The sequence below is a fragment of the Alligator sinensis genome, unplaced genomic scaffold, assembly GCF_000455745.1.
Source record: "Alligator sinensis unplaced genomic scaffold, ASM45574v1 scaffold896_1, whole genome shotgun sequence".
In the NCBI taxonomy this organism is placed as follows: domain Eukaryota; kingdom Metazoa; phylum Chordata; order Crocodylia; family Alligatoridae; genus Alligator; species Alligator sinensis.
In genome coordinates, this window is record NW_005842940.1 from 200,133 (window position 1) to 224,163 (window position 24,031).

The 24,031-nt window shown below is 41.6% G+C and overlaps 1 protein-coding gene across 4 annotated transcripts in view; it reads right to left on the bottom strand.

Moving 5' to 3' along the window:
• The window catches only part of CCDC146 (coiled-coil domain containing 146), a 130,194-nt gene that overhangs the window by 44,136 nt on the left and 62,027 nt on the right, over positions 1 to 24,031 (bottom strand). For 2 of the 4 annotated variants that reach the window (XM_025192521.1, XM_025192519.1), the window contains exons 2-5: positions 12,302 to 12,384; positions 8,235 to 8,444; positions 2,449 to 2,506; positions 1,343 to 1,519 (exon numbers count right to left, since the gene is read on the bottom strand). In XM_025192521.1, coding sequence (XP_025048306.1) covers positions 1,343 to 1,519; positions 2,449 to 2,506; positions 8,235 to 8,444; positions 12,302 to 12,384 — 528 coding nt within the window. Of the gene's footprint in view, positions 1 to 1,342; positions 1,520 to 2,448; positions 2,507 to 2,837; positions 2,911 to 8,234; positions 8,445 to 12,301; positions 12,385 to 19,183; positions 19,219 to 24,031 lie in introns of those variants that run through there. The other 2 variants (XM_025192522.1, XM_025192523.1) reach the window with 2 other exon arrangements.

Below are 24,031 nucleotides of genomic sequence, written 5' to 3' on the forward strand. Positions count from 1 at the left end.
TGGGGCCTCAGGAGGAGGCCGGGCCAAGTCAATTTGGCCGGGGGGGGCTCCCTTTCCCCACCTTGCCCCAGTTCCCAGCACAGTGGCCGGCAGCTCCATTCCTCACGTCTTTCCCCCAGCTGGCAGGGGGGTGGGGTGGGCTCTGGGTCTGGCATACAGGAGAGCCCCCCCCACCTGGTGGACTCGGCCAGTGCAATCAGGCACTGAGTCCCGCTCCCCCTTACCCCCCAACCGAATGGTGAATGTCTGTTCAGCTTATTCCCTTTCTAAATTATAGCACTTTAAGTAAAGTTCAATAGTTAGAGCCCTTCTGCCAGGAGCTTTTTCAACATCCATACTTAGCCTATAACTATGACTATCCCAAGTTATTCTGATATTTTGAAATTTGTTTTCATCCACAACAGGGCAAGTAGTAGAAATAGTAGACCTCTTCATAGACAGGAAACTTATATGTGTGTGTGGGTGGGGGAGGAGTGTATCATGTATGTGTATATAAAACTCTTAATGTTTTATTAAAGCAAAAGATTCCAGCATTAAATTCATTTCATTTTGGTGTGTGGAACTAAGTCAAAACATTTCATTTTGATCTGGTTAAACATTAATCTGTGTCCCCCCTCTGAGCTTCCACAGAGCCTCTTGCAAGTTTTAATTCAAGTGTCTCATGTTCCTATTTTTCTTGATATGCCTGTTACTTCAGCAAAACTGCTACTTATTACAGTCAAGTGATACCTGACATATTGCTTTATCCAGAGGGCATCTGTCGGGTTCCACAAAAAATGGAGTTTGTGTAAAGACCGGTCTAGAGCTGGTAATGAAGGCACAAGGCACCAAAACTAACCAGATGCAGGCCCATCAGTGACATTTCTAAATTATAACTATTTAAAGCTGTTATTTAATTTTCAGTGTTCTTGATGTAAAAATAAAAAAAATCAGCAAAAATAACCACACAGAAAATGTAGGCTCTTAGATGTTACATTTTCAATTAAAGAAACAATTGACTGACAACTCCCAGTCTTCTGTAATTATAATTCACAGAAATGTTATTATGTTCTTTTTTCTTTGGTTAACAGAGATCTGTTCACACACATGTGCGCGCACACACAGAGCTGAAATTAGCTCATGAGTTCTGATCATTCTGGAAGTTCCTTGTTTGTCACTACTATGCCTATTAGTTTCCAAAAACTGTTTATAGAAATGACCCACCAGCAAAATACACACATATTGACTAACACCTGTAATCTGTGATAGTACATACTGGAATGACAGCACAAATATTTAATGTGTTGTTTTTTTGCGTGAGTTTGCAAACACACAAACACTTATATACTCATTCATATGTTACCTTTAGGTTATCCTCCTGCTCTAGAAGTTCCTCCACTTCTTTCTGTTCTTTTAACATCAGTTTTTGCTTGGATGCCACATCCTCCTTCAGTGCTTTGATCTCTGCTCTCCTTTGGGTTGTTTCTTTACGAAGCTCTTCACAATTTTCTTTCAACGTTTTAATTCTCTTTTCTGTTTCCTTTAAAAATATAATCCAAAATTATATACCTCATATTTGTATGTTTTAGGAAAGAAGAAGTGTATTCTTTGAATAAAGTTGTTCCAGAATATTGTTGTATTGTTTGTTCAGGAATTAATTGATCTTTCTTTAGAGAACAGTTACTTTAAAAAAGAAGATTAAAGAGCCTGAATGAACGGTGTACTATTTTGGTATTTTTGTGCAGTCACATGCATTTTTCTCTTACCGTATCACTATTATCAAAACCTCTGAAATCCTCTGATTGCATTATATTTTCAGTAAATTTTCTTTCACTTTTTTATTTAAATCTGAAATTTAAAATCAACATAATCCTAAACAATATTTTTCATGCACTAATATTTGTTTGGTTCTCCCTATTATTAAGAACAATGTTATGAGAGTTGGCCTGATAGCCCTGAAGACCTTTATTTATCCATAAAATAGGTACAAACAAATAGCAGAAGTTTCACCAACTCCACGAAGCTCTGCCAATATGTCTGTTCTCCAACAGACAAGCTTCAAGGATTGGCAAGCTCAGGAGTTTATTTTCCATGGATCAGATTCAGATCATCCTTGCAGATACCCCCACTTCAGTTTTGCAACACCTATTATATAGGTATCTTACTCTGAAAGCATGATCCAAATAGACAGGATTAGGAATCTGGAATAGTCTACACTCAGTGGAGAGAATTAGGAAACTCTGAAGAGTAACTTAAATTGCCTGGGAACTGTACAGTTGGGCAGCAGGAGACAGACAGTGAGGTATGTCTGAACTCCTGCTCCTCTCCTGACTGAGTGATGACTGACACACATCTGCAAGCTTGGTGCTTCCATTCATGTTCTAGATTTATAATAGCATTTTCATCTTATTTTTATAGGCTGAGGGCACAAAACATGACTTTCTCCAGTGACATGCATTTTATACTTACACCTTGCTTGGGGATTCTCTCATACTCCCGCTGAAGGATTTTTTTTTCTTCTTGTAAGCTATGAAAAATAATCACAGATAGACTACTCAAACATAAGGAAATAAATAATTTTACTTACAAGATGGTGGCATACTGTGGTTGTCTAAATACCTAAGCAAACCATTAAAGCATTTCTGTAGGCTTCCTGTTTTGGCACTGATATAATCACAACAACAGTAACAAAATCCCGATTTTTAAAAAACCCCTGATTAAATCAAATAAAAACTGTCACCAAAACTGATTCAATCATAACAGCAGTGCTTGTCAATGACCTATGTAATGTAGAGCATCACAAGTACAAGCTTAAGGCTGCAAAGATTAATTCAGTCATTTCTACTGCCCTTTCTCACCAACACCTTCTCATGAGAACAGATTCCTGTGCTGCCATTACTAGTTCACAACAAAAGCGTTGTCATCCGAGGAAGGTAAAAGGATATTATGCCTCATGTTCTGTGACACATACAAAAGACAACTGAAGGTTAAAAAACCAAAATTAAGCTCCCTCGAGAGGGCCATTTCCTTTTACCTGAAGGAAATGAAAAGGCAAAAGAAGGAACATTCATGTTTACGTTGAAATAAAGCCTAAACATGAAAGACAGATAGAAACATAATTTTTTTATTAACAAAATTAAGTTTATGCATGGCATGCATTCATTATTTTAGGAGAGCTAGGGAAGGTGTCAGACTACTGTCCCAGGCATAGTCAGGATTGTGTTTAAAATATTATGTACATTATGTATAGTTCTGGACATCTATGCTAAAAAAAAAAATTAATTGAAACTGTAAGTTGGATGCAGGAGAAGACTATTGGATTGATTAGAGCAATAGTAAACCTTCCTTATCAAAGGCTATTAAAAAGCTTGGCTTGTTCACCTTATGGGAGCAAAGGTTGAGGATGATATACAATTATTCTTTATAAATTTATTTTTGGGGTGACTACCACAAGGAGAGGAGGAATTTAAACTAAAGGAAAATAGGGTTGAAGGGCAAATAGCAGCAAATTGGTCATAACAATAAATAAATTAAATAAATAATTTATACTGGAAATTAGAAGGTTTCCAGCCAGAGGAGTGAAATTCTAGCAAATTGTTGGTTCTATAACAAGAGGCTTCAGGCACCTGACACACTCATTCTGTTTTGTTTTGTTCTGTCTTATAATATCCTGTGGGATGGGTGTCTTCTTCATCTTCACATGTTCATAACTGTTATCATCATCATTTCTGACAATAAGAATAAGTCAAGAATAATAGACTATAAATATTAAGCTTAATCATTTCTGTTTGGGAATATGGAGATGTACTATTATTGTAGATTTCTAATAGTCTTCATGTGAACACATCAAAATGAATGTAAAGCTAGTTTGAATGTAATGTGTTAAAAAAAACTTTAGATCATTAAGCCAAGTAAATTCATAACTTTTCCCAAGGGATGTCTGCAGCTGCAAACTGCCACAAAAATATAAAAATTAAGCAAGAGACATTTGGAAATATAAAGAGAGAGGTCATCAAGAGAGGTTTGTTTTAGTTCAGCACTCAGCATAATATCCAATAGAGAACATTTTTAAATCATTTTAGGTCCAATGTTGCAACACACTGAGAGCCTTCAACTTCCTTTGACTTTGGCTGGGACAATTTAACAATTCCCAAAAGGTGCTGCACACATATGTCTGTAGCTGGAATGCATTATTGAAGATAACAAGATGCCCGCATGATATTTCTGGGATGATTATCAAAGTATGCTTAGCTTGCATATACTGATGAATATAGTAACAAAATAGTTGATCAGGCTTGCTTTCTTTAACAGCTTTATCTTGAACTCAATAGGCATGTCCCGATGAGCACGCATGTGCGGTCTGCGATGTCTCAAGCCACATGTGATGCACATGAACCTGTTCACTGTACTGCTAATTTGCAGCACGGTGGATTTTTTTGATACTGGGAGATCCTACAGCAAAGTAGGTTTAGATTTGATATCAAGAAAAACTTCTTTACTGTTAGAACAGTGAGACAGTGGAATAGACTGCCTAGGGTTGCTGCAAAATCTCCTTCATTGGAGGTTTTCAAGAACAGGTTGGATAAATGTTTGGTTAGGGATGATTTAGGAGTAGCAATCTTGGATTGTGCTATGAAGAGCACCAGTTGGAAGCTAATGAGATACCCCCACACAGATACCCAAGAGATGTCCCAGAGCATTGCACAGAGTTGGAGAAGAACTTTGCAATCCAGAGCAGGTGAAAAGTGGACAGGGCCATGTTCAGCAATAGGAGAATGCGGCAGAGCTCCACAACTTTTTCTGCTAGGAAAGAAGATTAGAAGCCGAGATGAGTTTATGGAAGTGATAGGATAATAAAGGGAGTTTGAGATCTCTAGGCAGGGCATTGATGCATGGGGTTGCGTTTGCTGTCCTCAGGTTGCTGTGCAGAGGGGAATGTATCTTGTTATCTCATGCTTCTGGGCTTGCTGGGGCCACAAGGGAATTTTTTTCCTTCCTGTTGCTACAGGTGTCAGAGGGGTTTTTGCCTTCCTCAGAAGCATTGCCCATTGGTCACAGCCAAGGCTGGGGGTTTTGACTAGCATGTGTTGATTCTACTGTGGGACTTTAAAAACCCAGAAGTTTCTGGCTAGAGGGTTTTTCTCTTCTGTTCAGGGTCAGAGCATATGTCATGTTTGGGATCAGGAAGGAATTTTATCTTATGGTCAGACTGGCCTGGACTATGGGGTATTTTGCCTCCCTCTGCTGCAGAGGGGTGTGGTTCCCTTCTTGGGATCTCCTGAGCATATTTTAAAACTACTTCCTGTCCTTGTAGGCACAAGACATTGTCAGTGCCCTTGTTTATCTGCTTTACATAAGGCAATTTAAAGGGTGTTTTTGATGTTTCAGGCAGTTATGCCAGGTAGTGGTGCATGAGGCTGTACCTAGAGTTTTTAAGAACAAGTTATACAAATATTTGCTGAGGATGGTCCAGAAAAGGATGATTCTGCCTGAGCAGAAAGGGTGGACTGAATAATCCCCTGAGGTCCCTTTCAACCCTACTATTCTATGTAAGAGTTTAGAATTAAGCCCTATGCTTTAAATGAAAAATGTTTCCGATAGAAAATATAATAGGGCGTGTGTAGACGAAACAAGGGCCCTAAATTGAACTGATGGGTTTTTAAAAACACAGCTTTAATTCAGGGCCCTTTAAACCTCTTGTCTTGCACACACCCTCACGCACTTACCTGCCTCTCCAGCGGCAGGGAGGGGGGGGGGAGCTGCCAGTGGGGGAAGTGGGCCCTGCCAGTGGGTGAAGTGGTCCCTGGGCTGTGGGGGGCACTGGTACTTCCCTCCATGCCAGCAGCAGCCCCCACCAGGCGGCACCTGCCTGCAGGCACCCAGCTTGGGTGGTCCTGGGGGGCACTGTAGCCGCAGAGAGAAGCACCGGGCCCTCGCACAGCTCAGGCAGGCAGGCAGGCAGGCTCCGGGGGGGTGAGAAAAAAAAATCAGGCTCGCCACTTTTCTTGGACGGAGCTTGCCTTCCCGGGTTGCTGCCAGGCTGCCTGCAAGGCTTTCTGCAGAGCCCCTGCACTGCACAGAGCCTGGTGCTTTGCTCTGTGGCTGTAGGGGCAGCAAACCTAAACTCCTGCTTTAAGTTTGCTGTGTCCCAAGTCATTTAAGGCACATTACACCATCAAATTTGCTACAGCAGCTGTAATTAATGCGCACTACACCACCGACACATGCAAACACCGACACCATTAAAGCAGTGCAAAAGCATTTAGCTTTCTTTAAAGTATCATGCACACATGCCCCTTCTCGTTTTGTCTACACATGGATAGGCATTCAAAATCCTTGTTATGTATAATTCCCATCTTCAATTCAATTGACTACTTTTTAAAATATAATTTTACAGATAAAGTTCAATTTTTATTGCTACCATAGCCTTGTAAAGAAGAGAGACGTTCTTATTTAGGCCCCAAAATTGAGGCCTCGTATCCATAAAAGATAGAAAAGTTCTGGTTAGCGATGATCCCTGCTAAATGTTTCCTCGTTTATATTACATTATTCTTCTGGTATCCCTCCCCTCCATCTCACTCCAGACCCTTGATTATTGGGTCCTAATCAGTTTTGTTCACAAGCAGAAAATCCACTGACTTGAATGGAGTTGTGCCAGAACTCAATGTGGGTCATTATTTCCTTCCTTTTAATTTATCACCCTCTCCTGAGTAGGTTTTCATTATGTCCATTTGTTTTACATCTGGACATTAATTTCACTGGTATCTTGAGACTGACACAAAAAAATCCCTTTGCCACATTCTGTAGCCTCCATTAGATTTGACAGCTTTAAGATAAATATATCGACTGTTGAAAACTTGCAGACATTAAATACATTACCATAAGGAATATAAATTAAGCCCTAAAATAAAGCATTGAAAATTCTTTGAAATAATTATAAAATACCAAGTAAAAAGACACCCTAAACTGCTGATAAGGTTATTTAATCTATCAGGTGATTGCTTTGATATGTTGCATCAGGAAGGTTTTGTCGAATAGAAGATTTATGTACATCCAGTTATTCCATTTAATTGTTCAACAACAGAGGTTCCATGCGCTATTAAGATCTGCCCACACTTAGATTGTTCTGACTAGCTTTTCCCTTCCCTGGCATTGAAAGATGACAGAATGACACCATCTTTCTTTCTGGAAAATAGTTATTTTGGGGTTAAGTCTGACAGCCATAAAAAGAGACCTCCTTATTACTTTCTGTGGAGATCCAGAAATGTTAAGTTAAAAAAAATCATAGGTACCTCAGTTTGGACGATCACTGTTATCCTACCTGACTGCAGGGACATAAATCAAAGGAGAAGGATGGGTGGAAATCAAAAACAAGAAATAGAACAATGGCAAAAGCAAGGCGTTGTCAGAGAGAATATCAAGTATCTCTGAGGAAACCTCAGAAACCAACTTGCCAGACTCCCACAAGCCAAGCAAGATTTATTGTATTTATAGTAAAAGGGCATGAGCACTTTTCCACTAGCACATTTATAGTATTCTGTTTTAATTTTAGTTTTAAAAAAAGCTTGAAGTACACTATGGCATCAAGCCCAGAGACTTAAAATATTTAAAATATCAAGTTACCTACTAGTCTTTTAACCTTTCATGGAAATGTCAAACATTTTCTGCCAAAAGAAATGACTGTTTTTAACTTCTTGTTTTGCACAGATGGGACTACAGAAAGTTTAATTTTATTTGATTACTCTAATAAAGAAAGCTAATTACATAGTACCCTTTGGTCTTTAAAAAGTGTTTCATTATAACCATAATCACTATATTTCAGAGATAATTAATTTAATTTGTATTCAAAGAAGTCCCAAAGTAGAAGTTTTCTGTTTATTTTTTTTCTAAAACATTAAATTGGGATAGTTGGATAAAATAACAGAATAACAATATATACTCCATTGATATATGCCCCATCTTTATCCAAGTCTGTATAACACAAGAAGGAAATTAAAACATCAATAATATATTCATACAAAACCTCATAAAGCACCTTATACATTGCACCTCACAAAGCACCTTATACATTGAAAATGATATACAAATTATACTCAGGAGGCACTTCATTCAGCAATGAAATATAGAAACCTCTAGGAAAAAACATGCACATTAACAAATTTATTTAAGGTGTTGACAGGAATAGGCATATACTATATAATTACCTCTTGCCTTAACTTACAATAATATTCACAGAAATTAACTTTGTCACCTACCAGTTCAACTTATACTGAATTTCATACTCTCTTTCTTTAATAGCATTATATTCATTTTGATATTTAAGTAGTTGCTGCCTCATTCTGGAGACTTCACTGGTAAATCCTTCAGGGAACTCATCTGCTTTTTCCAGTACTTGTTGCTGTTTTTCTATTTCTACAGTGAAACGTTTGGCATCTTGTAACAACTGGATCTCTGATTCCTGTAAACTGTTTTAAATAAAACAACTTAAATCAGGCATTAAAAGAGTACTGGAAATATTAAATGCAATGATGTTGTTTTATCTTATATGTTTAACATTAAATGAGATGCCATGAGAGTATATTTTGCCTAGCCTCACTGACACTGATGGATAAAAATTTATGCTTTAGTCATATGGAAGACACGTTAGGTAAAAAGGTCACTCTGTATGAATGAGACAAGTGTTATAAGCTGATCTTGGAAAAATGTGTTTGGGGATACTCTATTCTGTGGTCATAGAGCACGGGAATAGGAGTGGGAGTGGAAATGGTGTTTAATTGTCTGAGAGTATTTGGGATGTTTCACCTTTTTGGTTTGTTACTTAAGGCCCCAGGTTCAGGTTCCTTTGTAACCTACAGTAAGGTGAAGGGATGGTTCATGTACCCGAATATTTTGCAAACCAGGAAGAGGGTTCGGCATGTTGGAGAGAGGTTTGGTCATTTACTTGTTTCCTTGTTGTTGGAGAGGCAACAGGTAGAAAAAGAGCAACATGAAGGTGAAGTTCAGGCATTAGGGGTAAAACCACAGCAAAACCCCCAATCATCTAGACCTGGTGTCAGCAGCCTATGGCCTGCGAGTCAGAGCTGGCTTGTGGAACCATTGGATCCAGCCCGCTTTAGTGGAATTTGGTGACAGAGGGCTTTGACTGTGGGCACTCTCCTTGTGCTACTACCGGTACAAGCACTAGCAGTCGCTGGGTCCTACTGCCCACCCATCCACCTGCCTCTGACTCAGAGTGGGTCATTCCAGCCTGCAGACAGAAAATATTGTCTATCTTTGATCTAGGGTAATTCCTGGCTCCATGGTTTAATATCTGTCCTAACATAATCTTTTTTCAGAGATCAAGGGCAATACTAAATACTACTCTGCAATTTATGCTGTTGAATTAGTACCTGAGTTACCTGGTGTAAAGCTAGCTCAGCTAATTCTACATGAGCTGCAACTGTGACTTTATATTGCAAAGACCTCATCATCGATGAATTGTCAATTATCTTCAGCATTGCCAAACTCTGGCTATTTGTATTGACACAATGCGTTGTGATAATATCCTTAATTAACCAGGCCTCTGTTACTCTTACTACATGCTGTGTGTATTGTGGTACTTGAATAGTTGATGTTTAAGAATAAGACTACTTTTAATAGGCCACATTTATCATGGAATAGTCAAAATGGTAAATATACTGTGAGACCTTGATATTATGCAATACACAACCTACTAACAATTTCTGATATGGGAGTTATGTGTATGCCTTCGGAATATTAATTACTTTATTTACTTTTGCTTGCTTTTAGTATAATTTAAATAAAAATTCAAGTTAAAGTAGATTTTGAGAGTCACAAAGCTCCAAAAGAAAAGCTATGCGGTCAAAGAGAAATGACCCGAACAGTAGCATTTGCCCTTCACTAACTAAAATAAATGAACCAAGTAAAACTAGCTAGAACCCTAAAATTTTACTTCAAAAACTATTATTGTTCCACAATACAAGCCTACCAACAAACCAGTTACAGAGTAAAAAAAATCAAAACAACTAGAATATAAAATTCAAATTGCTAAAAAGCAAAACAATCAAGTCAATTTGCACAAATATAGCTAGAATTAAATAGTAGGAAAAGGATGCTTTATCTGTTGTTCTACAAAGTAGATAATCACTTCCTTTTTGAGCTCAAAAATAAGAAAACCACATACTTCAACAGGAAATAAGAATGTACTATACAACAGGAACTAATAACCCAGTGTGCTGATGTGTAACAGTTTTTTTTCTTCTCAAGAATGATGTTCATGGCAGTGCAGAGGGTCTAAACAAGATTTTATGCATTAACCAAGTCCTTTTTCAGTTCTTTTATGACATTTATTCTGTTTTGAATATTGCTTACAGTAGTGTCGCTCATTTCATGCACCAGAAATCTCTTTGAAGTTGGTGGATTTACTTAAAAAAAATAGTGACACAGGATTTATATGCCAGCTCCAAGATCCACCTAAGTCAGTCTACAGTCCTTGATAGTAGCCTGTGCTCAGTATTTCAGAAGTCATGACACATCCTGTCTGTTATGAAATAATGTAACAGTTACAATAGAGCTGCATTATCAAATATATTCCAGCTGGGCTCTTAAGCACGCAAACTTGTGCTTACCAACCACACCTATGATTTGCCATGCTGCAGAGCCAAGCAGCCCTGGTAGTACAAATGAAGCATGACCCTTCTCGTATCCTAACCCAGTCTCAACTCTCACTGTCTCCTTACAGTGCTGTTCCTGTATGCCTGTTTTTGACTTCCCCTACATCCAAGGAACTGTTTCCCCAAATGCTGGCTCACAAAGAAGACCAGTGAGGGGCTGAGACACTCACAGACGGGCAGGGACATCAAAGTTGCTGGTTCATGCACAAGGAAGGAGAGAAACTCAAATCTCATTACAGGGGTTTGGGACTTGCCAATTTCCAACACACATAGGTAGGAGGGACTGAAAAGTGTTCCTCTTAATCCCTTCTTAATTTGCCACACCTCCTTATGCCCCCCCTGAATCCCTACCTTTCATAAGCAGTACCATTCCTAGATTCCTGGCAGCCCCAGGCAAACTTTTAGTATTGGACCCCCCTTTGCAAGAGATAATGATAATAATAATTTTAAAATTACCATCTTCAGGTCCCCTTTCTGTCTGGGCCCCGGGCAGCTGCCCAGTTCACCCATGCCTGTGTCCGGCCCTGCTCACAAGGGTCCCCACAATCCTTCTCTTCCTTATCATCCATGCATATTTATCCTCCTCTCCCCCTCAACTCCAAGCCCTCTCCCCTGCTTCTGCTATAGGTACAATCATCATTGGCATAAGGATTCCTCACATGTATGGAAAGGGACTGGCACAAACGTAGGCTCAGTCTGCAGCAGAGTTAGCGTTGTTTGACTTGTGCTTTGAAGCTCAGAGGTTTACATTCCTTCTCCATTTCTTCCTAATCCTTTCTGTTGTAACTGAATGTTCTCACAGAGTGAAATTCACCCCTACAAAGGACTGGCACAAGGGCTTGCTCATTATTTAAATCCTGCTTGAGGCCTCACATTAAAGATAGAAATAAGTAAGAATTGATGGAAAAATTATCTCGCTTTCAGCAATGCTATTATCTCCCTTAATTGCTCCCTTTGCACCATATTAACTCAATAGACTTAGTATTTTCTTACAGGTTTCCTGTTTCTAATATTCCAAACAAATTTATTTTGTTACTTTAAATTTTCTTAGTCCCCTTAATTTTCACCTTACATTTTATTTGCTGTAGTTTGTGCTCTTTCATTGCCATTACTACTTTTGATACCTGTTAAAAGTCAGATTACTCTGTGAATCTTGTTATTAAAGAGGAGACAGGAAGATAAGGGGGTGAGGGAAACATAATATGGTTTAAATAGAATCACTCTAAGTAGGCATGTCTACACGTGATGCTACGTTGCTGTAGCAGCACGCTACAGCAACATAGCTTCAGTGGTCACAAACTGTGATGCTGCAGCTATGTCGCCGTAGCAATGTGCTCCCTCATGATAGCACATTGCTATGGCAATGTCGCAGCTAAAAATAACCGTGCACAGTGTGCACGGCACAGTATGGGCTGTTACTGCGCTATCATTTAGTACTTCCAAAAGGAAGATGCCAGAGGGACACTTGTAGATGTACCCAGTAGAGGATAAATAAGACCTTGTGTAGGGCCTCTGCACTAGAGGAATTTTAATTTAAGCATGTAATGCTTTAGCTAATGAAACAATTCCAGGAAGCAATTATAACCTTGGCTAAACTCTAGAATCAAGTATTCGTGCTGAAATATACTGAAAATCTTTAAATATCGTACCTTATCACTGTCTCATGCAGAGAGGTGTACTTTGCCTTGAGTTCAGCTGCTCTGGTGCCTGGAATTTTTCCAGCAGAAAATAACTAGAGAGCAGAAATAGACAATTACGAAATCCATTAAACATTAACATTTTTATTTATAATAAGAATTCTTTAACTATTTTGGCAATCTTTAGTTGATTTGGTTCTTGGTAACCTATCAAATCAAATATACACATGAAAAGTGCTTGTTTACCATAGCATAAATAAAAAAGAAGACAAGAATAGTATTTGCATTGTTATGGAGCTGACTGCACCTCTGTCCCCTTTCTTAGTGGCATAGATGGGATGTACAACATCTATGCCAACCACCTATTATTACATGCACGTACAACTGGACAGCTGTGTTTCTCCTCTTCAAAGACTTATGACTTGTGTTATACAATGACAAATGCCCTTCTTTAAATAAATAAACATCCTTAGTAATTGGAACAACATACTAGAAATGTATTGAAACACAGAGAGCTTACATTCATTTAAGCTTGTGTTTCATTACAAACTCAAGTAGATGGGGCTTCCTCCTGAGCTATAGGAAGAGAACAGACCCAATTTACCTTTTTCTGCTAAGCCCAGGAGCTTTTGCCTAGTCTCAGTTTACCTTCCAGAGAATGTATATTTAATTATAGATTTTATTTATCAAAGATGGTTTCTGCCCTTTCAGGGACACACTCTTTTTTTTCCGAAGTCCTATGTTCCTTGTGGCTAAGTGCAGATATTCAAAAAGCTCAAGGCAGAATCAATCCAATCTACGCAGGTTTCTCTAAACTGCAGAGATTGGATTAGGAGTGAATGTAACTCATGTTCGCTTTGTTGGGGGCAGAGGGGAGGGGGAGGATGCAGATGCACTGGTCAAAGCTGGAAGGCAGGGAGTGCTCCCTCATACCTCCCAGTGTGCTGGAGATTCTTGAGGGCAGCCAATCGCAGCTGAGCAGAGACCATCCCTGATTGGCTGTCAGGCACATGTCCCCAACACCCTGCTATCACTGTGGACCCGCCCCCACCCATCCCTAGTCTTCCAGAGTGGGTCGCCATGGCATGCCTGGCAGCCTGGCCAGCAGCACAAGGAGGTGAGGGGGAGGCAGCAGAAGCAGGCACCTAGTGCAATTCTTGCAGTCACAGCAGGCTATTTGCTGGAGCTTCAAAGCCTTGGAGATCACAGCTGCCACAGTCTCCCAGTCTTAGGACAGTGTGAAACCCCCAGGGCTGGGAGACAGCAGTAGCTGCAATCTCCCAGCCCTTGGGGTTTCATGCATCCCCAGGTCTGGATGATCATACCCATATCCTGCAGCTGCTGGACCCCAGCTAGGTCTGGGCACCAGGAAACATGATGATGGACCCAGCATCCACAGCTGTGGGACTCTGGGTCCTGGCAGCTGCACGGTGCTGCTGGGACGGAGAGTTGGAAGCTGCTGGGACTGAGAGTCTCTTTGGTATCATTTGCAAGTTGGGGAGAGGGAAGGGAGTGACAGGGGAGGGGTATGCTCCTTAAAAGGAAGGATTGGGCCCCTTGGATCTCTGAAAAATGGCAGGCACCTGGTGTGATTTCTGCAATCATACCAGGCTGTTTGCCGGAGCTCCAAGGGCTGGGAGATTGCAGCTGCTATGATCTCCCAGCCTTGGGGCTGCATGAAACCTCTAGGGCAGGGAGATTGTAGCTACGGAGGCTGGGAGACCTTGGCAGACCCTCCCTGAGGCTGGGAGACCATGGCAGCTGCGATCTCCCATCCCTTGGAGCACCAGTGAACAGCCCAGCACAACTGCAGGAATCACACCGGGTGCATGCTATTCCCTGGAGCTCTGAGGGGCCCGATCCTTCCTTCTAAGGAGTGCATCCCTCCCCTGCCTTGGGACACTGCATATAGAAAATTCCTTGAGTTACAGACACCCCCGTCCCTCTCCCTCCCCCTGACCTGTGGCTGACATCTTGGAGCAGCCAAGTGTGGTCACGGCTAGCAAACGGCTCTGTGAGGGAAGTTAACAGGGGAGCCACAAAGGCACCTGGTATGCTGGGGGACTGCAACCTAACTTGAGTCAGGAGAGGATCTGGTACTGAAGTTCGATAGACTGGTCTCATCTAGATCAAGTAAGTCTGATCCTACATCGATCCAGATCTAGATCAGGATCCACCATTCCTAAAGCAGTCTACATACCCGGAACTTCTGTTCTGTTATGAATATAGATCAGTATCTGACAACTTAAACTGGAAATAGTGTAATGTCTGCACCTGGCCTCTGTGAACCTGGGTCTAATAATCATATATATTACTACCTTTGACTAGAAGGTGCAGACTGAACCTGTCTTTTGCCTAAGAATGGTTTTGCTCAGTCAACCAGCCAGACTATATAAAACTTTTCTCCAGTTGTAAATAACCTCAGATTAAGGAAGATTGTGAAAGTAAAGTGAAACCGCTATTCTGACTAATTTCCCTGCACAGACAAGACATCAGAGCATGCCTCTGTGAGAGCTGCTCCATCGTTTGGAGGTTACATCTTCTGCATCTCCTGGGAAAATGCTGAAAATTTCTTCAGCCCCCAACACTCCAGCACAGCACCTCAGAAATCGTATTAACCAAAACCTGACAAACAAGCAAACAAACACTTTCTGAGGTTAAGAACAATATTTATTACCAAATACCCTGCAGTTATTCCAACCTCATTTGGGAAATGTAAAAATTATATCCTCCACTTCTGTGAGTAATCCTTTATTCACATAAACTGACTTTAATAGGACTATTTGCATCAGTAAGGATTACTCACTTGATATAAATGATTTTCAGTGGCAGCATTAAGGACTTAAAGGATCAATTCATTCCTTCATAGAAACACAAAAATCAGTCAATCTCTCCAGCCAGCCTGCATATTAGAACTTATTCTTTATTTCACCCTTGATTTTCTGTGTGGGTATCCATTTGGCTTAGGAAAGAGTTGTCAGTTCTCCACTTTAGCCAAACAATCAGCCTTTTACAGGTACCAGTACATTCACTCCACTGACTTGCCATATGTGTAGCTATTTACACTTGTGCAAGGTGACTGTAAAATGTTACCATTCTGACTTAACAGAACTTTACCGACTATGCACAGGTATAAATGACCACACAAGGTACAAGACAGCAGAAAATGCATCATACACATATATGTCACTGTGAATTTTGCTTGAGGAATGACTGTAGAATGGCCTCAGCAATTTAAGATATCAGAATGTTAGGAATTACAGCACTATCCAGCAGGTGTTGCAGTACTTAGTAGCATGCCATTTTGAATTAACTTAAAACATGTCACAGGCTACCCAGGTTTTGTAAAGTTCAGCCAAAAATGTTATTGTGTGCCCTTCTCTGTGCCTACGTCTTTCGGTGCTGTAATCCCCTTTCTTATTTTGTATAAATAATTTTCATTCCATTCCATTGGGCTGGCAAAATCATTTTATTCTGAAGTCAGTAAAAAGTAATATTAGCAACATGCCCTTTGAATGCATATAATGTAGAAGAGTAGTACTTCTTTTGAAATCAATGGTGTAAAGCTGATGTGAGATCAGAGTCAGACAGGTTAAACCTGTTTATTGGGTTTCTTGATCCCTCCAGATCATCATAAATATCCTTAAATTGAAAACTGTGTAGTTCAAGATCAGATTTAGCTGACAGATACATAAGCATCCTATCAAACATTTATAAAGCTTTATTCTTAAAGAATAACAGTTTCTTTTTTAAATACTTCAAGCTAAATAGGCATTTATAATTATAAATATTTGCATTTTACCTCTATTTCTAGAAATGTGCAATAGATGAGTCACAACACAAGTCATACTTTCCTTTGAGATGAGCTACTATTTTGACTAGCTTCAGCTTCAGTTTCATTGTAAAAAAATGTGTGTTTTTACCTTGGGAAAACTAACACAAGTTTTCTATCTGCTGTTAAATCCCAGTGGTGACAAGGTACTATTGAGGTATTGCGAGGAAGCTAGACACGATGAATTACAAGCAGAGACTAGTACTGATCCTCCCTAGCTACCTCTTACTAAGAGTTAATGGGCACCTATACACAGGCCTGATGCCTGCTTCAACACACTCTAATTAGAACCCGTCACAGCAAACTCGATTCATCTGGAATTAGGATGTTCCAGGAGCCTTGGCATCACATATATTCAGCACCCCTATGTTTCAAAATGGTGGTGAGGGTGCTTTAACTAAAGCTCATTGAACGAGCTTTAGTTAAAACACCCCCACCACCATTTTAAAGCATGGGATGCTGAATACATGAGATGCTGTGGGCATTTTAATTACAGTGGCTCCTGAGAGCCACTCTAATTAAAACACACCCCACTCCCACTCCAGAGCATGTGTAAAGATGCCCAAAGTGCCTTGTCCCCACTAGAATTAAGAAGCAGGATATCTAACACACATTAAATATTCCACTGTTTACATGGACACATGCTCCTATTTATTTATTCAGTGAAGACATAGCCCTCTTTTCCAATACTTTGCATCTGGGATGACAGGCAAATTCAGAGAGGTACTTCAGGTGCCCAAAGCAGTATTTATGAAGACTGCATGTACCAAAGTCCAAAAGTGAAATCCAGAAAACCCCTCCTCAGAAGTTGCTTAACCCTGGAGGCACCTACATTTTGTACTGCAAAGTTCCCACATGTAAAGAGAGAGAAAAGGTTTTTTTTTCCTTTGCTTTATTGCAGCCCTTCAAATAGTTAAAGACTGCTGTCAGGTCCTCTCTTATAGATTCATAGATTCATAGATGTTAGGGTTGGAAGGGACCTCAATAGATCATCGAGTCCGACCCCCTGCATAGGGGTGATGACCCCAGCTAGATGCCTATCCAACCTCCTCTTGAAGACCCCCAGGGTAAGGGAGAGCACCACCTCCCTTGGGAGCCCGTTCCAGACCTTGGCCACTCGAACTGTGAAGAAGTTCTTCCTAATGTCCAATCTAAATCTGCTCTCTGCTAGCTTGTGGCCATTATTTCTTGTAACCCCCAGGGGTGCCTTGGTGAATAAAAACTCACCAATTCCCTTCTGTGCCCCCGTGATGAACTTATAGGCAGCCACAAGGTCACCTCTCAACCTTCTCTTGCGGAGGCTGAAAAGGTCCAGGTTCTCTAGTCTCTCCTCGTAGGGCTTGGTCTGCAAGCCCTTAACCATACGAGTGGCCCTTCTCTGAACCCTCTCCAGGTTATCCGCATCCCTCTTGAAGTGCGGCGCCCAGAATTGCACGCAGTACTCCAACTGCGGTCTGACCAGCGCCCGATAGAGGGGGAGTATCACCTCCTTGGATCTATTCGTCATGCATCTGCTGATGCACGATAAAGTGCCATTGGCTTTTCTGATGGCTTCGTTACACTGCCGACTCATGTTCATCTTGGAGTCCACTAGGACGCCAAGATCCCTTTCCACTTCAGTGCCACCTAGCAGGTCATTTCCTAGGCTGTAGGTGTGCTGGACATTTTTCCTCCCTAGGTGCAGCACTTTGCATTTCTCCTTGTTGAATTGCATTCTGTTGTTTTCTGCCCACTTGTCCAACCTGTCCAGGTCTGCTTGCAGCTGTTCCCTGCCCTCCGGCGTGTCCACTTCTCCCCATAGCTTTGTGTCATCTGCAAACTTGGACAGAGTACACTTCACTCCCTCGTCCAAGTCGCTGATGAAGACATTAAAGAGCGAGGCCTGCGGGACCCCAAGGACCGAGCCCTGCGGGACCCCACTGCCCACACCCTTCCAGGTCAAAACCGACCCATCCACCACGACTCTCTGGGTGCGACCCTCCAGCCAATTCGCCACCCACCGGACTGTGTAGTCATCCAAGTCACAGCCTCTTAACTTGTTCACCAGTATGGGGTGGGATACTGTATCGAAGGCCTTCCTAAAGTCTAAGTATACGACATCCACCCCTCCTCCTGTGTCCAGGCGTTTCGTAACCTGGTCATAAAAAGAGACTAGATTAGTCAGGCACGATCTGCCTGCTACGAACCCGTGCTGGTTTCCCCTCAGCATAATTTGTCCTGCCGGGCTCTCGCAAATGTGTAGGCATGTCTTAGGGCATGTGTAGACAAAACGGGGGCCCTATATTGAAGTGGTGACTTTTTAAAAACACCACTTCAATTTAGGGCAAAGTAAACCCCCATGTCGTGTACACCCGTGTCTTACCCACCTCTCTGGTGGTGGGGAGGGGAGGGGAGGCGAGCTGCCAGCGGACAGAGCGGTCCCTAGGTTGCGGGGCTGGTGCTCCCTTCCACAGCAGCGGTGCCCCCTCCCCAGCAGGTACCTGCCCACAGGCACCCAGCTCAGGCCCAGGGGCATTGCAGCTGAGGAGGGAAGGACCAGGTCCCTGTACAACTCATGCAGACAGGGAGGCTCCAGGGGAAGGAAAAAAAAAAAGATCAGGCTCAACACTTTTTTTTTTTCCCTTCAGTGGAGCCTGCCTTCCCGGCCTGCTGCCAGGCTGCCTGCACAGCCCCTGAGCTGCAGGGAGCCTGGTGCTTCACTCTGCAACTGTAGGGCAGCAAACTAAAAGTCCTCAGAGGTGTTTTAGTTTTCTGCACCCCAAAGTCACTTAAGGCACATTACGCTGCTGAATGTGCTACAGCGCCTGGAATTAATGCACAATATGCCACCAGTGTGTGCAAACACCAACACCATTAAAGTGGTGCAAAAGCATTTACACCACTTTAAAGTGTTGTGCACACATACCCCTTGTTTCATCTATACACACCTGTCCCAACCGCCTGCGGAGGGTTCGGGATTGAGAGTATGGTCAGGGTAGAAACGTAAGAAAGGTTTATTGACTTAACAAAAACACAACTATGCGTAGTAACAAAACAAACAATGACAGACAAAAGCAATTCACATAGGCAACTTATCGGCAGTCCCCTCTGATGCCGGATACACAGCAAGCTTCTCTTTCCACAAAGTTCAGCGAAGTCAGGCGTCCCTAAACAGCACTATGCGAAGGGTACTGGGAAGGACCCTGGAATGCAGTCCTTGGGCTCCTCGAGGTCCGCGGGCCCACTGATCCAGGCAACAGCTAACTAATCCTTTTTACAGAGCTGTATCTTCCTTCTGAATGGCTTCCAGATATTCCAGCCAATTTAAAGCTTCTGAATGGTTCTGATAATGTACAACCACTTAGATTCCTTTTACTTCAACTGTCCTTAGACTGACCAATAGCAGTACAAGCCTTGCATTCCTTTGATAAGGTAATTTTAACTACGCCACAGGGCATTACTACTTCAAGGCTTTGCTAAATTTACTAGGCCTTACTTTATACAAGGCCTTACTACATTTTAAACTTTAATTAGGCTTTTAGCAACAGCATATAGCTTAATATCTAAACAAATACAGAAAAACACGTAGTCTAATTTTCATAGAGCCTTCAGCAAGCACCTTTATTACAGTCATAATTTCAGCTGTCACACATACCCTTAAGCACCTCTTCCACAAGCTGAACATTATTATTTCCTTCAGCCTCTCCTCATTATGAGTTGTATATCAAGCTCTTTATATTTTTGTTGCCTGCCTCTGCGCTGTCTCTAACTTCATAGATTTCATAAACATTCCATAGGGCTGGAAGGGACCTCGGGAGATCATTGAGTCCAGCCTCCTGCCCCAAGGGCAGGAAGTTAGCTAGGGTCAAAGGATCCCAGCAAGATAAGTGTCCAAACACTTTAAAATGAGGAGCCTAAAACTACATGCAGTACCCTAGATGAGGCCAAACCAGTGCAGAGTAAAGAGGCACTATCACATCCCATGCCTTGCACCTAATGCTTCTATTGATGCAGCCCAAAACTACATTTGCCTTTTGTTTAGCTACATCACACTGAAGACTCATGTTGAGCTTGTAATTCACCAAGACTCCCAGATCTTTTCCATGGGGCTGCTATCCAGCCAGGTGTCACCCATCTTGTATTTGTGTTTTTGATTATCTTCCCAAGTTGTAGCACCTTGCAGTTACCAGCATTGAACCAGCATCATTGTGTTAGCTCCAGCCCAGCTTTCCAATCTGTTAAGATTCTTCTGAATTGTACACCTATCCTACAATGTGTTTGCAATTCTACCTAGTTTAGTGCTGTCTGCAGTTTTGCTCAAAAAGCTCTCTATTTCATCATCCAAATTAAACAGCACTAGGTCCAGGGCAGTCCCCTATGGTTCTCCACTTGAAACATTCTGCCATTCTGATATGGATTCATTGGAGGCACCTCATGCCAGCCCTATTTTCCTATGATCCTATGTTAAACAAAGTTCAGTATTAGCTGATTACTCCTATTTGCTCACATAAAACACACCCTGGAATATAACACTGCATCCTATTGTTGAAAGGCAATGCAGTACTCTAGATGAGGCCAAACCAGTGCAGAGTAAAGAGGCTGCACAGAATGATGCAGAGTTATGACTGCACAGAGCAGGGACAACGCCTAATCTTCAAATGACTCACCCGCTTTATCCTGCCTGGGCTAATAGGAGCAGCTAGGAGACAGCAAAATTGCCCTAAGAAAATTTAGTTTGTCTGGTGGAATATCAAGACCATTAAAAATGAGAGATGACTGACAGTTAACACCAGTGGAGTAAGAAACAATGGATCATTAAGTCAGTTGATTCCCTCAGCTCTCTGAATAGAAATGCTGCTGAACTGTGAAGAAGGAATCAAAGGAGGATGCTTCTATCCCTGATAGAAAATCAGCTTCCCCACTTAATATGTACATCCCAATTTTGAGGGGGCTGATTTTTGGGGAAAAGGTGTGTGATGTATGCAAGTAAACACAGTATTTTTACTGTGTAGTACCTAAGGACAGATAAGGGTGAGAGTATTGCTGCGCTAATTGCTGTACAGGGTGTAAGAGGTGTGTAACAACGTGGTCTCTCCCCTTAAGACAGGGCAGCCAGCCCTGCTGAATTGCTGTAGCTGTGGTGAAGCTGCTGATAAGGGACCTGACTGGGAGCTTAACAACGCCAGAGAGAAGAACAGCAGGGTAGCAAACTGGGAGGGAACAGTTGCCACCTAGAGGCAGGTGTTGAGTTAAACTGCTGGCTGTTTGGAGGGGCCAGACTGTTCCAGAGCCACAGGGGACCCCTCCCAGTGTCTGAAACAGCACAATAAGATTTTGTTTGTCTAAAAACTCTGTTTTATTGGTATGGACTGGCTGAGGAGCAACACAGGGAGCAGAAGCCCACTTAGAGAAGCCCACAGGCAAAGTAACCCACTTACAACACAGGAAAATGTATTGCGTCTCATTCTAACTGACAAAGAAGAGTTTGTCACTAATTTGAAAAATGATGGTTGTCTAGACCAGTGGTTCTCAACCTTTTACATACCGGGACCTATTTGCCAAGATTGATAGCTTGTCCTGACCCATACCCCCTGGTCCTGCCGGTATCCCTCACCCCCAAGCCATAGCCCCTTGCCCCCCTGATCCATGCTGGTGCCCATCACTCCTGATCTGCAGTCCCCTGCCCCACCCAGCCCTGTTGGAGGGGGCCCCCAACTGCCTCCATCCTGCTTGGGCCAGAGCATGAGCAGCAAGTGCAGGGCCCCTGCATGCACGGGCACTATGCACTAACCTGTGCTGCCAGGCCAAGTACGCTAGCTCCCTGCTGCGAAGGACCGCCCTCACCTCCTTTCCTCATTGATTCTCCCCCCGGTACCCCATGACCTGCCACAGCCCTGTGCCGCTGTTACCAGTGCCAGCAGGCAGGTGTGTATGCACACACACACACACACACACACCCCACCCTGCCCTACCTCCCAGACAGTCCCTTGGACTTCCATCCCCTGCTCCCTATACTTACCTGCATCCAGTGGCTGGGGCTGTTCCCACGATCTGGCTTCACTCTATGTGGGTCATGTATGTCTTGTGCGCAGACACACATGTGCCTGATGCCTCCAATCATCCCAGTCTGCAAGGGGAAACCTGTGCTTTCACGGGTTTTTCTGGGGACCTGCTTGTGACCCTTTCAAATATTCTTGTGACCCACTTTTGGGTCGCGACCCACCAGTTGAGAAACTCTGGTCTAGACATCAGTAGTCATGTCCTAGTTATACTTTATCAGAAGATAACTCTGACTAGTAACTTTTAGATTTTGAATTTTAAAAGTCAGCTTTCCAAAGTGTAAAGCAATTTTGGCATAACCAACCAGGAAGAAACATTTTAATGAAGAAGTGTTAATATTCAAGCTTGTCTCAAAGGAATTAGTTATGGAGTTCTCTGAGGTTAAATGTAAAACTAAAAAATAACTGGTACTTCATGATGTATAAAACACAGAACTGAAGGTTTGGAGAATTTCTAAAGGATAAGCTACATTTTAATTATAGTTGGAAAAAAAATTAGAAGAACTAGATTATTTTTGTATCAGGCAAGTATAAGGCAATCGATAAGTTGACCACTGTGCAGAGCTAATATTTCTATATGGCCCACAAGATGAAGGAAGCAGAAATTACAGAAGACAATGGTGGAAGGAATAAAACAAGAGGAAGATAAAAATAGAGAAGTTGATGAAGAAGAGAAAAGTAAATAAGGAAAAATACAATAACAAGAAAAACAGAGTATAAACTGGCCAGGAATAAACTTAGTTTAGACTTTGTAAACCAGTTTCTAACCATAAGGCTAGTTAGATTCTAGAACAACTTACATATAGGAGTTATGGGAGGCAGAAACCTAACTGGTTTCATGATGGAGGTTGATCAATTTACAAAAGGAATCATGTGATGCGGTTGTACCCAATGGCAGGTGACTGGACTTGATGATCCAAGAGGTCCCTTTCAGTTCTAATTTCCTTATTATATTTAGAGAGAGTCTCTGGAATTGATTAAGGTCACTTAATTATATTGGGAGGCGATGATGTCAGGGTTGAAATTTGGAATACAATAAAGTCAAAACTATCAGGCTTTCCAAAATCTTTACATTTCAGTTGTGTTAATGCATATTATACCCTTTCCCTTTTGATAAATATAAAACACATTTCTTTTGGTTTCCATTCTCATTAAAATACCCATTTTAAAAACACTACAAACTGATATGGCAGCTGGGCAAATTCAGATAAATGTTGCTTATCTAAACTGAGAACTCTTGGAAAGTTGGATGAAGATTTGGCTGATAATGGGTGGCTTCTTGGCAGCTTCTTTTTTGTGCTTCCTTTGTTTGTGCACTCCCATAAATGTACTACATAAACATCCACTCCGTGAGAGTGTTCACTGCATTTACTTGTAGTTTTACTCCCTTTCTTTTTTTAACTTCAACTTGTTTATTATATTTATTCTTATCCTATTTACCCATTCTTTCACTAAATTCTTATGTTAACTGGTAATTACTCTTGCTTTTTTCTGTGTAACTTTCTCAATTTGTTACATGTGTTCACATTATTTTCTCTCTCAAGCCTTCTTCATCCACAAAATAAACAAATACAAACAAGCACATTTTCTTCCTTTATGTTCAATATTGATTTATTCTGGATAAAGTCCTAAGAAAAAGCTGGGCTGGATCACTTTGTCCAGTGTTAAAACACATGAAGGAGGCAATTTGGGGAGAGAGAGCTAAGCTGCAAGAATTCCCTTGCTGACTTCCCTCCAAAGGGTGCATTTTATATGGGGCCCATTCAGAGTCCCTTAGAGTAAGGGGATCTATTAAGAAACACAGCACCATTGATGAGGAAAACTTTTGTCTCCACAGCTGATCTTGAAACTTGTAAGCCATCTCCCCCATTC